This window comes from Chenopodium album, chromosome 3 (genome assembly GCF_948465745.1).
Source record: "Chenopodium album chromosome 3, dcCheAlbu1.1, whole genome shotgun sequence".
Taxonomy (NCBI): Eukaryota; Viridiplantae; Streptophyta; class Magnoliopsida; order Caryophyllales; family Amaranthaceae; genus Chenopodium; species Chenopodium album.
Genome location: NC_137836.1, coordinates 5,002,696 through 5,017,070, shown reverse-complemented (window position 1 = coordinate 5,017,070; position 14,375 = coordinate 5,002,696). Strand labels below are relative to the sequence as shown.

The window sequence follows — 14,375 nt, the reverse complement described above, 5'->3', positions numbered from 1 at the left end:
CAAATTAATAATTAAAAAACCAAAAAAAAAAAAAAAAAAAAAAAAAAAAAAGACTCCCTCATCTCATTAAATCATCACCGTCCATTTTCTTTCAAATCCAATCGTCAAATTCCAACCATTAGATCCAAAAAAAATAAAAAATTCAAAACGCAAAAATCCAAATAAGCTTTACAATTAACGAGGAGCGCACCTCCAAATTTCAAATTTCTCCTTCATCCCGCTTCTCTCTCTCTCCTCTTTTTCTACACTTCAACTTTTAGAGAGAGAAAATCTTACTTACAAATTCATTCAAAAATTTGCAGATCTTCATCTTTTCCTCTTTCTCTTCAACATTTGAAGAGAAATTTGAGCAACAAAAATGTCGAATAAGGAGAAAGGGGTTAATGTTCAAGTCATTCTTCGTTGCAGGTAATACTTATGCGTTTGATTCTATGAATTTTTGATGGATTTTTGAGTGTTATTTGTATTGGGATTTAGGTTTTTGGAAATTTGTGATTAGGGTTTTTGATTAAGTGTGGGATTGAAAATTGATTAGGATTTTTGGGTTTTATTTGGGAGTGATTTAATTACAGGCCGTTTAGCGATGAAGAGCTGCGGAATAATGCGCCGCAAGTTGTTACTTGTAATGATTATCAGAGGGAAGTTGCTGTTTCTCAGAATATTGCTGGAAAACATTTTGATAGGGTTTTCGCTTTTGATAAGGTAATTTAATTTCATTTATCAAGGGTTTTCGATTGATTTATTTCAAAATTGTTACAATTATTTTGATTGTTTGTTTAATTTAAACTAGGGGAAGTGATAATTTCCACAAGAATGCCGCTTTGAATTTATAGTAATTGTTGTTTCGAATTTGGAATCTAAACTGGTTGGCTTAGTTAGGGTTAGTGACACTGTGATAGTGGTGTACAATTGTGCTGATTTAGAAGTTATCTAAGGAAATGACTAAATGATGTTGTTTAGTTTATCAAGACATGCTGTTTAATTGTTTAGTCAAATGAATCAAATGTGTGAATTTTGGCTATTGTGCATACTGCAATGTTTGTTGATAATCTAGATAGGTTTGGGAATGAGTAAAATGCATTAAAACCCTAGTAGGAGAGGACATGAACAAATAGTATCTGCGTCGAATTTGATTGGTGAGGGTGTGTATGCAGGTATTTGGTCCAACATCTCAGCAAAGAGAACTATATGATCAAGCAATTACCCCCATAGTGAATGAAGTTCTAGAGGGATTTAACTGTACCATTTTCGCGTATGGTCAAACTGGTACAGGTAAAACATATACAATGGAAGGTGACTGTAAAAAAAACAAGGTACATGAACTTCTACTGTTTGTTACTTGCTGAGGTCCTTGCCATTGAATCTTTGTTACTGAATGGTTGGTTGATTTACCTTGCTAAACGTGACAGAGTGGTCCGAATGGAGAGCTTCCCGTTGGAGCAGGAGTCATACCTAGAGCTATCAAGCAGATATTTGATACATTGGAGAGTCAGAATGCTGAGTATAGTGTAAAGGTCACTTTTTTGGAGTTGTATAATGAAGAAATTACTGATTTATTAGCACCAGATGAAATTTCGAAAGCTGCTTTGGAGGATAGGCAGAAGAAGCAGCTGCCTCTTATGGAGGATGGTAAAGGAGGAGTGCTGGTCAGGGGGTTGGAAGAGGAAATTGTCACCAGTGCTAGTGAGATCTTTACCCTACTTGAAAGGGGATCAGCCAAACGTCGCACTGCTGAAACTCTTCTTAATAAACAATCAAGGTCTTTGATCAAACTTTACTTTACCTGTTATGTGTTAATCATTTTCTAGCCCTTATCTATATATATACTCAACAACCCGTTAAAGAAAATTAAGACAGAAGGATGGGAAGGAGTACTCATTGTTTTATTGTTATTTTTCAGTCGATCACATTCTTTGTTTTCTATCACGATACACATTAAAGAAGCAACACCAGAAGGGGAAGAGCTCATCAAATGTGGAAAACTTAATTTGGTTGATTTAGCAGGATCAGAGAATATTTCTCGGTCTGGGGCTCGTGAGGTCTGATGCTTTTTGTGATATCTTTCATTTACATTTTGCTGACATGCCACCGTAATGCTAGTCCTGGACATGTTTAAAATACGATCTTAATCTAAATTGACATCCAGTAATGACTTACTGTGCTGATCTTACTCTTTATTTAGGGTCGTGCAAGAGAAGCTGGAGAGATTAACAAAAGTCTACTCACACTAGGGCGAGTTATCAATGCTCTGGTAGAGCATCTTGGACATATTCCCTACAGGTCAGTGATTTGGCTAGTTTATGTAAAACTTTTAATTATCAGTCATTAAAGCTAACCTTTAATAATGGGAATGTATAGGGATAGCAAACTCACAAGATTATTGCGTGATTCTCTTGGTGGACGGACAAAGACATGCATCATAGCAACAGTATCACCAGCCGTCCATTGTCTTGAGGAGACCTTAAGCACTTTGGACTATGCACACAGAGCTAAGCATATCAAGAACAAGCCAGAGGTTGGTCCACTAATATTCCAGTCTATATGTAATAGATGATCCAAATATTTCAAGTACTTCAAACTGTATAGTGATTCTGTTTTATTTTTGTGGTGTTATGTTCATTTTTTAATATTTTATTTTGTAGTTTGGTTATTACTTTTTGTTTAGTTACTCTCTATGCTCTAGAAATTTACCTTAGATGATAGCATTAATGTGTAAATATTATACAGATAAATCAAAAAATGATGAAATCAACACTGATAAAAGATCTCTATGGTGAAATTGAGAGACTGAAGGGAGGTGAGAAACTTTTGTCTACAAGTGATGTGAATTATTCATCCTTTTTGAAATGTTTAGCTGAACCTGTAACCTTCTTTTAGAGGTTTATGCTGCACGAGAAAAGAATGGAGTATATATTCCAAAAGATCGTTACTACCAAGAAGAAACTGAACGAAAGGTATTAACATCCTCCTCCTCCTTATGGCCTTGTCTGACTGTGCTACAGTTAAGAACATAGAATTTCCTTGTTTACAAGTATGTTTATATCATTGTGTCGTTTGTTTTTCGGCTTCACTATGCATACATAGTCTTCATATTCATACAAAATATCACTAATTTAAAATATTTTATTTGTTTTTCTACACATGTAGACAATGGCTGATCAGATTGAGCAGATGGGAGTCACAATTGAGAACCAGCAGAAGGTATGGTACTTCTTTGAATTGAGAATTGGTACTTGTTAAACTTTTTTTTTTTGTTTTTTGAGAGCTGGTACTTGTTAAACTTATTGTAGTGTTAATTGTGATTTGCCATTGAAATAGCAAGTTGAGGATTTGCAAGGAAGATATGCTGCTCAAGTTCAAGAATGCTCTGACTTGAGTCGAAAGCTTGATTCAACACAGGTGATGCACGTTGCTACTGCCTATAGTATGCTGTTGTTTATGTGCCATGCGAAATTTTGACAGGCAATGTCATCTTTGCAGAAAGACTTGAGTCTCACTAGAAAATTGCTAACTGGCACTGAAGAGGAACTGAAGAAAAGTAAATACACGCTCAAAGAAAAAGATTTTATAATATCCGAGCAGAAAAAAGCAGGTTGAACAATGTTTGAAATTTATTTAGATCTATTGTTGGCTGTTGTTGCTGGGTATTCTGATCACCAAAATTTTCTGTCATGATCTAAACAGAGAGAGCATTGACTCATCAAGCTTGTGAGTTGCGCTCAGACTTAGAGAAATCCCTTCAAGATAATGCCTCACTACATTCTAAAATTGGTATGAAGCTTGTTTATGTTATTTGATTGTTCATATTTGATATCTACATGCACATCATATTTTGATATCTAAAATGATTTCTCTTTGAGGAACAGATAGAGAGGACCAGTTGAATGCTGATAACAAGTCAGTGGTGGAAAATTACCAAACTGAGCTTTTAAAGCGACTTGGTTCCCTTTGCAGTACAGTAGCTTCTTCAATGTCTCAACAAAATGAAAACCTACAAAGTATTGATAAGCTCTGCCATTCAATGATTGATAACCATAATGTGGTAGGTACTCAGATTCAGTTATGGTTGAACTTGTTTTTAACGTCTAGATCCTGCATGTGTTGTCTAATGTTTGATGACCTATGGCTTTCTTAGTTCTCACATGATATGATCTCAACATTAACCTTTATATATATTATTTTTGCACGGATTTTGTCTGCAGGCTGTGACTGATTTGAAGAAAAAAGTGGTGGCTTCAAAGACTCTGTATATTTCCCATGTTGATGCCCTACAAAATGTTGTTCGATTGCACAAAGCAGGCACTGATGCTAATTTGGAGGAGATGGCTTCTCTAGCTTCTTCCAATACTAGGTCTATCGAAGAGGTATGTTAGGAAAACCAATGTTCAGATTTTTTTGGAATGCTTACCTATGTATTTGGTCCTTAATTTTTATGTGGTAACCCTGTTACTTTTAACTTGATTACTGGGTTCTAATCAAGCATTAACTAGCATTTGTTAAAAGATATTCACTTCATGATGATTACTCAATTTAAGTGTTTAACATGAACAATTGGCTTTTCAGCCTCTAATTTTTTTTTGGGGTATTAGTTTCTAGAGATTGAGGATGGCAAAGCAATGTCTATTTATGATGATCTTCAAGCAACTCTTGCAAGCCACCAAGGGGAAATGGCACTTTTTGCTCGGGAACTGCGTCAGGTTGGTCTTTTTAACTCATGAACTATGAGGAGCATTCTCTTATTTAGATAGTAATTACATCTTTTGAGTACTTAAATCTGAATATGTCACTGTTTAAATGGGCATTTGCACTTCTATGCATTTGTTTGGAGGGATCAGAAAGGAGTTTATCATATATATTTTTTGTGTGTGAAAATGCAGAGGTTTCATGATAGCATTGAGCACATGAAGGGGATTGCAGAGTTCATAAATATTTATTTGCAAAAGATGACTGAAGAATCAAGCAAGCTTGGTGTTCATGCATCTCAGATTGAGAAGATTCAGATAAATAGTATTTCTGAATTCCAGAAAGCATTTGAGGTCTGTTGCTTTTATTTTTGTGCGCGTAAGTAATACATTATGATTTTGTTGTTGTTTATGGTGTTTTGTGGGGCTATTTGTAGGAACAATCTAGATCTGATGCTGAAAAGCTTCTAGCTGAAGTGACTGATTTAGTAACCAGCCACATTCGTCGTCAGAAGGAGATGGTATGTGGGTCACTTTGTGGTTTCAACTCATGTCTTACTGTTTTGGTATTTTGATAAAATTCTAAGAAATGACCATGCAGGTTGATGCAAGACTCATTGATCTCCGAGAGACTGCTATTGCAAACAAAGTTTACTTGGATGAGCATGTTTCATCTTTGGAGGGATTCACAACTGATGCAAAAAGAAAATGGCAGACATTCTCGATGCAGGCTGAGAGTAATACGAATGATAATGCTGATTACTCTGCAGCTCAACATTGTAGCATGGAGTTGCTTTTACAGAAATGGTTGGTCTTCTGATCAACAATGGTCATGCATGTGTTCATTGTGGAATTGTTTCGTTTAGTAATTTCTCATTTGTATATTATTTTTATTGGTTTCATCTTGCACATAAATATTTGCTGACGTTTCTCTTATTCTTTTATAAAATTTAGTGTGAGCACGGCTGAGACGGCTTCCAAGCAGTTGAAGACAACTCATGAGTCTGTAAATGAGAAATGCAGTGATCAAGCTTCAACAATGATTTCTTTAGTGAGGTCAGTGTTTGGTTACAAATGCCGACAAGTTTTTTGGAGTATAATTCATAAAAACCTCCAGATGCTGCTGCATATTGCATGCTCTGGCAGTCATGATTCTGCATAGCAATTTTAATTAAGAGAATCACTATTGAGCCAACCAGTTTACTTTGTCAATGATACTATGTCATATATCATAATATCTAATGTGCAGGAGCATGGTAGAAAGCCATGAGCAGCATGATTCAGAAGTTGATTCTGCAAGGGTTGCAGCTGGTCAAGATGCAGCTAAATGCAGTGAAGATATTGTGCACGATCTAGATAGTAAGTTTTCTGTTATGGTTATGATCTTACTGAGAGTCTTGTTAATATTGATTGATGACAGTAATTAATATCTACCGTGCTCAACGTTTTTATATTGTGAAGACAAATGAATCTTTAGACACTTATTTTTTAAGTTTGATACTGTAAGTTGGATCTTTATGGTGGCTTACTCTATAACTTATTTCCTACCAGTTAATATATTTGTTGAAAATTAAATAATATTTAATGAATATTAAGGGAATAACAGACAAAACATGTAAGGGAAACAGTGACTAAATTTATTTTGATAATGGCCTGGGAAAACAATAGGATAATTACATATAAAACAGAATATATCAAAAGGTGATATGAATATACACATTAAAAGAGAATAAAGTATAATCTCTAGAATTTGGTGTGTGTAATATACTGCATTTAACAAACTTAGGTTTTTGCACCTTTTTGGAAGATGAACTATAGCCTTATTTGAAACTACAGTAGACAGTTGGAGAGGGATATATGATGTAGGAGGAAAGTTGGACATTGTGGATTGAAGATGGAGAAAAAGTTTTTTTGCTTTTGCTCTAAGAAATGAGAGAGTTAATGGTACTTTCTCTCCCAAATTTATAGGAACTGCAGCTTGCAATTATAAAAATATAGAATTTGAGGAAAGTGGGGGAACGCCTAAATTCACTTCTCTAGGCTTTTGGAATGATTTTGGAGAAAATTGCTCCTCTTGATGTACTAGATAATGCTTTCTGTATGTTTCTAAATTTTGATGTACTAGATGGAAGTGAAATCAGTCACTTGGGGAATTCAGTTTTAGTCTTCTTCTATAATGAAGGTGCCACGGTTGATAAATTGATGCTATAAGAATTAATGCTCAATTCCTATGGTTGGTTTGGTTGAAGTTAGCTTATGGGTGATCTGATAGAATGTTTGGAAGTAAAACTGTGACTTTCATCCTCACAGAAACACTTGAAATCATCTTTATTTTGGTTATACACATTTCTTTGTAAAAATCTGGTGCTTTTGTGTTTGCTTTGTACATTTGGATATTGGTAGTCTTTTTTTTCAGTCACCTTGTGTGCTTAAAAAAAACACTGGGATAATATCTTTGTTCAATTCTCAAATTATTTTTTTGTAATCTGGTGCAATTTTTTCACAGGATTATCGGAGAGGCAAAATGGAGAAATGTCGGGTATATGTTCATCTGTCAAAACTCAGGTAGAGAACCTTGAAGTTTTCAGGGAGGATCATGCTGGGCAGGTTGTACGTATTGAAAATGAGGCACAGACGACTTTCCAGCAGAGATATATGGTAAGGATAGAGCTTATAGCCACGCTCTTAAAACTGTCAGGTTAAACAACCTGCTGCTGTGTTGAATCCGGATTAAGAATTGAATAACACCATATGAAATACCTAGGAAGAGTTGTTAATTAGTTGTATAACTGAAAGTTGTTGGTAAGAACAATTTTGAATATAATCATTGGGCATGATGAAGTTGATATTAAATGCTCTCAGAATTTAGATTGCTGGCCAAGTGACTATTCTGATAATAATAATTCATGTTTTCTCAGGATTATGAACCAACTGGGGCGACACCAGTAAGATGTGAGACAGATGTTCCAAGCAAGGGCACTATTGAGGCCTTGTGCACCATGCCAATGGATACTCTTTTAGAAGAATTTCGAGAAAATCACCCTTATGAGTCTGTGGAAGATAAAGAAGTAAAACCATCTCTCATACCACGTTCACCCTTAGTAGAACGGAACTGAAAATTTTGGCAATGATGGGGTGTGGTGCATTTTGCTAAATATATATGTAACTTCCATGTATGCTGTTATTGTTATTGCCAGAAGCATAGTGAAACACATTTCTATTTTCTAATTTCTGTAGCTAGGGGGGGGGGGGGGGGGGGGGGGGGGCTGAGCTGTGGCACCGATGCAATGCGTTGAATAAATTCCATCTTGGAATTTAACAACTTATATATAGTGTAGATCACAGGGTGAATTGTATTGCAATGAAGTTGTTCACTCAGATAGCCATATTGTTGAATATGAACGTGTTGTAAGATACAAACTACTTTGGTTTAAACAAATTTATTGGGAAAGCAATTAGTCTTATCATTCTTGCAGAGCTGTTGACATGTCTGCTTTGTTCCATTAAGAAAAAAATGTTGCAACTACAGCAATGAAAAATTCCTTGTTTTGCAGAATGTTCAATATTTGCACTCCTTTATGACTGATTGGTTTGTGTTCTATCTGTTAATATTCGAATTCTGCAAACTCTTAATGAAGATTATGCTACTGGTTAATTAGGGCAGAAGGTCCAAACTCGACGGTTTTGATTGAGTAAATGTAAGGGTATCATGGTACTGATGGCAGGGTTAGCTTAAAAATAAACCCGAAGTTTGGTCCAATTACGGGTGAAAATGCAACATCTATTCATCTACTCAATTGCTAGATAACCCTGATAAACTATTACGCGTTGGGAGAATAATATGTGTAATTATTAATCATATGCACAATCTACAGGAAGCTAATCACCTAATAAGTCTACATCAACACTAAGTTCTATTATTAAGCATATAAATTCCTGATAAAACCATTACTAATAAACTATATATCAAATTCTTCCAGATGACTTTCATCTTCTACTACTAAAGTTAATTAGAGCAGGCAACTAATACGATGGATTTACCAAGTTTTTTCCATTACAAATGCACCATAGGTTAGACAATAGAATGTTTATACTCCGTAAGATGGCCCTGCTTCTTCGCGGCTGGATTCCCTTGGCTAATTCATCAATATGCTTTAGAGAAATTAGTAATCATAGTAATATACGACTTTTTTTGTAAATCAAAGTTATGTCGAACACAAATTTTAGTCCATATGACATTTTAAGATTCATTTATATGTACGTATACTAATATATGAACTTTTTCTTTTTCTTTTTTGATTAAACTTGTGCATTGACAAATGTGTCAATCAAACTGTTACATTTAACCTAAAACAAAGGTATTCCATTTTAATTATTTTTACAATTACCGTCTTAAAATAAGTAGTGTTATTATAAATTTACGTTATACAATTTCATGCTCAGGGAACAATTCCAATTTAACAATCATATGATGATCTAACACAACCTTTGGTTAAATCACTACGCTAAGACTACGAAAAGGTCTATATGTGACAAGTAAGTTGGCTGAATTTCCATCTCTATGCATAACTTACTCAATTGAAAGGAATTCTACCTTCTTTGAAGTGTTTAGCCACCCATTTGTTATTACCTACAACTGCTCACATCCTTGCAATTTATGTCGATGCTACTTTTCTATCTTTTTCGTGCATATTACTTAGTTTTAATAAGCTCGTGTCAAAAAAAAAAAAAAAAAAAAAAAAAAAAACTCGAATGTGCCCATTTTAGTGTCAATATTTACTCATCTAAGCTAAGTAACATAGAAAAAGCTAGAGATCAGTAAATTAAATTTGCAATGTTGGATGGGAAAGATGTGTTGGATCCCAAACCATATGATTCTAGTTGCCTCCTTTATGTGAAATTTGGCTAAATCAATTCTAATGAACTATTAAAATGTTTTTACCAAGTTTAGGTTATGGTTTTGACACTTACCTATGCTTCTTTTTCTTTAGCATCCATCATTTCTTGACGTGGAAGGCTCTATAGAAGGTCATTTCTTTACCTTTCCTCAATTAGATCTTATTTGGTAATTTTGGTTTAACTCGCTAAATTAGCTGGTTTAATTACCTGATTGTAATAGTTGTGTAAAAGTATTTGATAACTAGCTAGCTGTATTTTGACTATTTTTGTGTAAAATGATTTTTTTTTTTTTTTTTTTATAGCTAGGGTGTTGGATTTGATCCAATCATTCCCTTTTTTTTTTTTTACTGCACCAAATAAATTCCAGCTAGCAAGTAGTGATGAATATTTATGAAAAAAATTTTAAAAAGTGAAAAAATATAGAGTACTGCCCTGCTCTGATTTACTTAACTGAGCTGTGCTGAACTGAACTAAACTGAATAGAGCTCAATGAATTATTTATGAGAGAAGGAAATTAGGAACTGAACTGAGCTGAATTGATTGTAGCTGAATTGAAATTAAGCTGAAGAGAACAGACCCTAATAGAGATATATACTACATATATTTTTTTTTTCTCAACATACGAGGTTGTTTTATCACCAATTAATATTACACTGGATTAGGTTCCATGCCATGCGCGGTAATTTTCACTATTTATTATTAGTTTAAAACTAAATTTAATTATTATAATAATTATCAAATTGCAAAATAAGATAAAAAAAAGTCGTAATTACAAAATAAAAAAAAATTATATCATACTAAAGAAAATAGTGAGAGTATTACATGCATATATGACTAATAAAATAATTATGGATTAAGATACAAAGTTATACTTCGTATAAAGGAATGAAAATAATATTGCATAGTATTAAATAAACAAATACGAAGTAATTTTTTGTTGAATGTGTATAAATAGAATACAATTACCTAATAGTAATGGAGAAGGTTTGGAATATATATATATATATATATATATATATATATATATATATATATATATATATATATATATATATATATATATATATATATATATATATATATATATATATATATATATATATATATATATATATATATTATTTGCGCAATTTTTTTTAAAAGGAGATGATATATGTCATTCTTGGTATCACCTTTATTATAATAATATTTGTTATAGTTACAGATTTATGTGTTAAATTCAATTTGATACAATATAACGTAATTTTTTTTTCGGTACTATAAATTAAATCCATGTGATTGTAATATAACATAAAAATATCTCAAATAATATTAATATTAGTAATAAGAATCTTTAATTTCTATTATAATGTATGAACTAAATATATGCATTTTATAATTTTATTGTCTTAAATACGTTGTCAATAAAAAAGATATAAAAATTAAGTTAACATTTTTTTTATTTGGAAGTGTTTTTTGGAGGGAAAAAACGACACCAGGAAGTGACATGTGTCATTTCCAGTGTCTGTGTTTAGTATTATGTTATTGATTGATTCTTTCTTCCTTCTTTTTAGTTAACATGTTTTAATTTTGACACTAATGAGAAATTTTACTTTGATTACATTTTGTCATTTATTATGATAAAATATAGTTAATACATACAAAATACTATATACATATATTTTTAATAATTTTTACTTATTAATAATTAGAGTTTATTGATCGTTAGCTTAGAGATATTAATCGTTGATGAATAATGTTTCTAATTTGCATAATGTTCCTATCAATAATCAATAATCACCAATCATCAATAATCAATAATATCAATAATAATATACTAAAAGACACACCAGCAATGACACGTGTCATTTTCTAGTGTGTCCTTAGTATTATTATTTTTTACAAAAATTAAATTTTTAAAAAATTAATAGAAAATATACGCAAAATATTTAATTTAAAATTTAGGAAAAAAAATCGTAGAATAATATATTTATAAATTATAAACTTAAATATCTAACCATATCTTTTTATAAATAAATTCTTATATTAGTAAGTACTTTTTAATCTATAATGATTATTTATAGTAAAAAAAAAAAATCATGAATGTATATTTGTCAACTTAACATAGTTGGTGAATGAAAAATTTTCATATTTGAAATAAATAAAAATGGTATCAAGGTTCAAAATAGAAGAAAGCAATATAATATGTATTCAAAAAAGATAAAAAAAAAAAAAAAAAAAAAAAAAAAAAAAAAAAAAAAAGTAGATTGATTTGAGATAAAATAAAAAATAAAAAAAAAACAGATTTTAAATTATCTCCGTAATAAAGATTGAAAAACCGTGCATGGCACGGGATCTAACCTAGTATCATAGATAAAATCGACTACATTCGATTAGATTACAAATTATACTCGATTATGTATAAAAATATGAATAGAATAAAAAGTAAAAAAAAAATTAAATAAAATAAAAAGGTCAAGATTCTAAAAAGCCTTCCAAGAAGTACTTTCCCCACGTCCAATTATTTTCTACTTTTTATATACTTCGTCTCTATTTATGTGCATCTAACCTACATGGCATGAATAATTTTTTGTTAATAATTTTTTTTTTTTGATGGAACATGACATGAATTAATTTTAGTCCATATAACTCTCCAAGAGCTTAACTAGTCATCGTAAATTGTTAAAATTATTGTTTCTGAAAAATTGAGGAATACATTTTAAACATAGAAAAATTGATTCTAATAATTCCACTTTTGGTCGGTTCGCTATTAATAATCCGACCTTTATAGGGGACCTTATTCTATTGGTCCCTTGTGATCAGTAACCTGTACTTTAGGTAAATTATTATTAAATTACTTTTTTAAATTTCAGTGACAGGTGTTACTACATAATTGGTCAAAAAGAAAAATCTTTTAAAAAATTTTGATCGAAATAATTTTAAAAAAAAAGAACCAGCCAACTCCCAATGACTACCCTAACCCCCAACCTCCGGTAGCCTATCCTCCCCATCCCCACCGCCGTAACTCGCATCCCCACCGTCGGAACCCCTCTACTCTACCCACCCCCACGCAACAAAACCCAGGCCTTAATTTCAATGACTTGAGAAAAAAAAAGTTAAAAAAAAAAGTAAAAATCTTCAAGAGCAGAAGGGATGGCTTGGGTAGGAGTTTTGACGGTTAGAAGGGCTTCTCGTAGGTTTTCGGCAATGAGAGGCGTTTTTCAAGGTAGTGGTTATGGTGGTTTTGGGGTTGGGATTAGGATTAGAGGTGATTTTGGGGGTGCCTTTTAGTTGGCTGGGTGGGTTCTAATATTGGGGGGTTCCGGCTGACCGTTTTTGGGGATTTAGGGTGGCAGCCAGCCGATTTTTGATGGGGCTAGGGTGAGGGTTGGGGTTTCACGGTGGTCAGGGGTGGCTGGTGGGTATTTTTCTTTTCTTTTTTTAGTTTTTTTTCAACCAATTACAAAATGACATGTGGTAAATTAACTTCTCAAAATCGGTTACTAATAGGGTAGAGATCTATAGAAGAAAATTCCTTAAGGTGTAATTATTAAATAATAATTCAAAGATGAGATTATTAACAACGAACCGATCAAATTAGGGATTATTAGAATCAATTTTTCTAATGAACCTTTTATGAGCAAAAACAACTTTTGTCATATCCCTTCTATACATACCATAATTAACAATTCCTATCATCAATAATACATCACATGTTTATTTGGTTGAACAACACGAGACATAGATTTTCCTCTGTTTTTTTTTATTTTTATTTGATGGCTATGAATTTGTTTTTTCACGTGTGATTTTATATTATAAAATATGCGTTCAATTGACCATGAGAAATTAAAAATTTGTGAGATCTCTATTTTACAGTAAGTAAAAATTTCTAGGGAAATTCTCTTTGGTAACACTGTAGTTTTTAATTTTCTCAATGGTAAACTACGAAATTTTTTATTATCGTTGGTAAACTTGAATTTTTATATTAAGCTAATCATAACATTAATGATATCAATCAATCAATCAATCAATCAAAGCCTTAATCCCAAAAGTGGGGTCGGCTAACATGAACCAAATTTGATTATTCCGTGTAGTCATCAACATAAATCTTTCTCCTCCATCCCTTACGATCCAAAACTTCATCCTCACGTAAATCCATGCACTTCATATCCTTCCTCACTCCTTCCAACCAAGTCATCTTTGGTCTCCCTCTTCCTCGTTTAATCCCTCCATGGTCCCACTCTTCCACTCTTCGCACCGGTGCACCCTCGGGTCTCCGTCTTACATGTCCAAACCAACGCAAACGATTTTCCCTTAATTTATCTACAATGCCCGCCACACCTACTTTCTTGCGAATAACCTCATTTCTGATTCTATCTCTTAAAGTGTTTCCACACATCCACCTTAACATGCGCATTTCCGTAACCTCCATCTTTTTAATATGCTCTTTCTTAGAAGCCCAACATTCTGTACCATAGAGCAACACTGGTCTTATGGCAGTCCTGTAGAATTTTCCCTTCAACTTTAAGGGAATGCTGCGGTCGCATAGCACTCCCGTGGCCGCTCTCCATTTAAGCCACCCTGACTTAATCCTGTGGGTCACGTCTTGATCAATGTCACCATTCTTCTGGATGATCGACCCTAGGTACTTAAAACATTCACTCATGGTCAAATCCTTTCCATCCAAACTCACCACTTCATTGCTTGTCCCCCTCTGAGTGCCAAAACGACATACCAAATATTCAGTCTTACTCCGACTTAGCTTAAACCCTCTAGATTCCAACCTTTGCCTCCATTGCTCCAACTTGACATTAA

The 14,375-nt window shown here is 32.9% G+C and overlaps 1 protein-coding gene across 1 annotated transcript; it reads left to right on the top strand.

The window, feature by feature from the left end:
* Window positions 1–243: 243 nt before the first annotated feature.
* Window positions 244–7,920, top strand: LOC145610884 (kinesin-like protein KIN-5C). Its single transcript, XM_081666150.1, has 23 exons — window positions 244–408; window positions 573–702; window positions 1,155–1,313; window positions 1,410–1,759; window positions 1,901–2,039; window positions 2,183–2,280; window positions 2,359–2,515; window positions 2,728–2,797; window positions 2,878–2,954; window positions 3,148–3,201; window positions 3,319–3,399; window positions 3,481–3,592; window positions 3,685–3,771; window positions 3,867–4,042; window positions 4,203–4,364; window positions 4,590–4,697; window positions 4,878–5,036; window positions 5,120–5,203; window positions 5,284–5,489; window positions 5,637–5,738; window positions 5,932–6,041; window positions 7,189–7,340; window positions 7,601–7,920. The coding sequence occupies exons 1-23, from the start codon at window positions 359–361 to the stop codon at window positions 7,796–7,798; spliced, it is 3,021 nt and encodes a 1,006-aa protein (XP_081522276.1). The 5' UTR covers window positions 244–358; the 3' UTR covers window positions 7,799–7,920.
* Window positions 7,921–14,375: the final 6,455 nt, after the last annotated feature.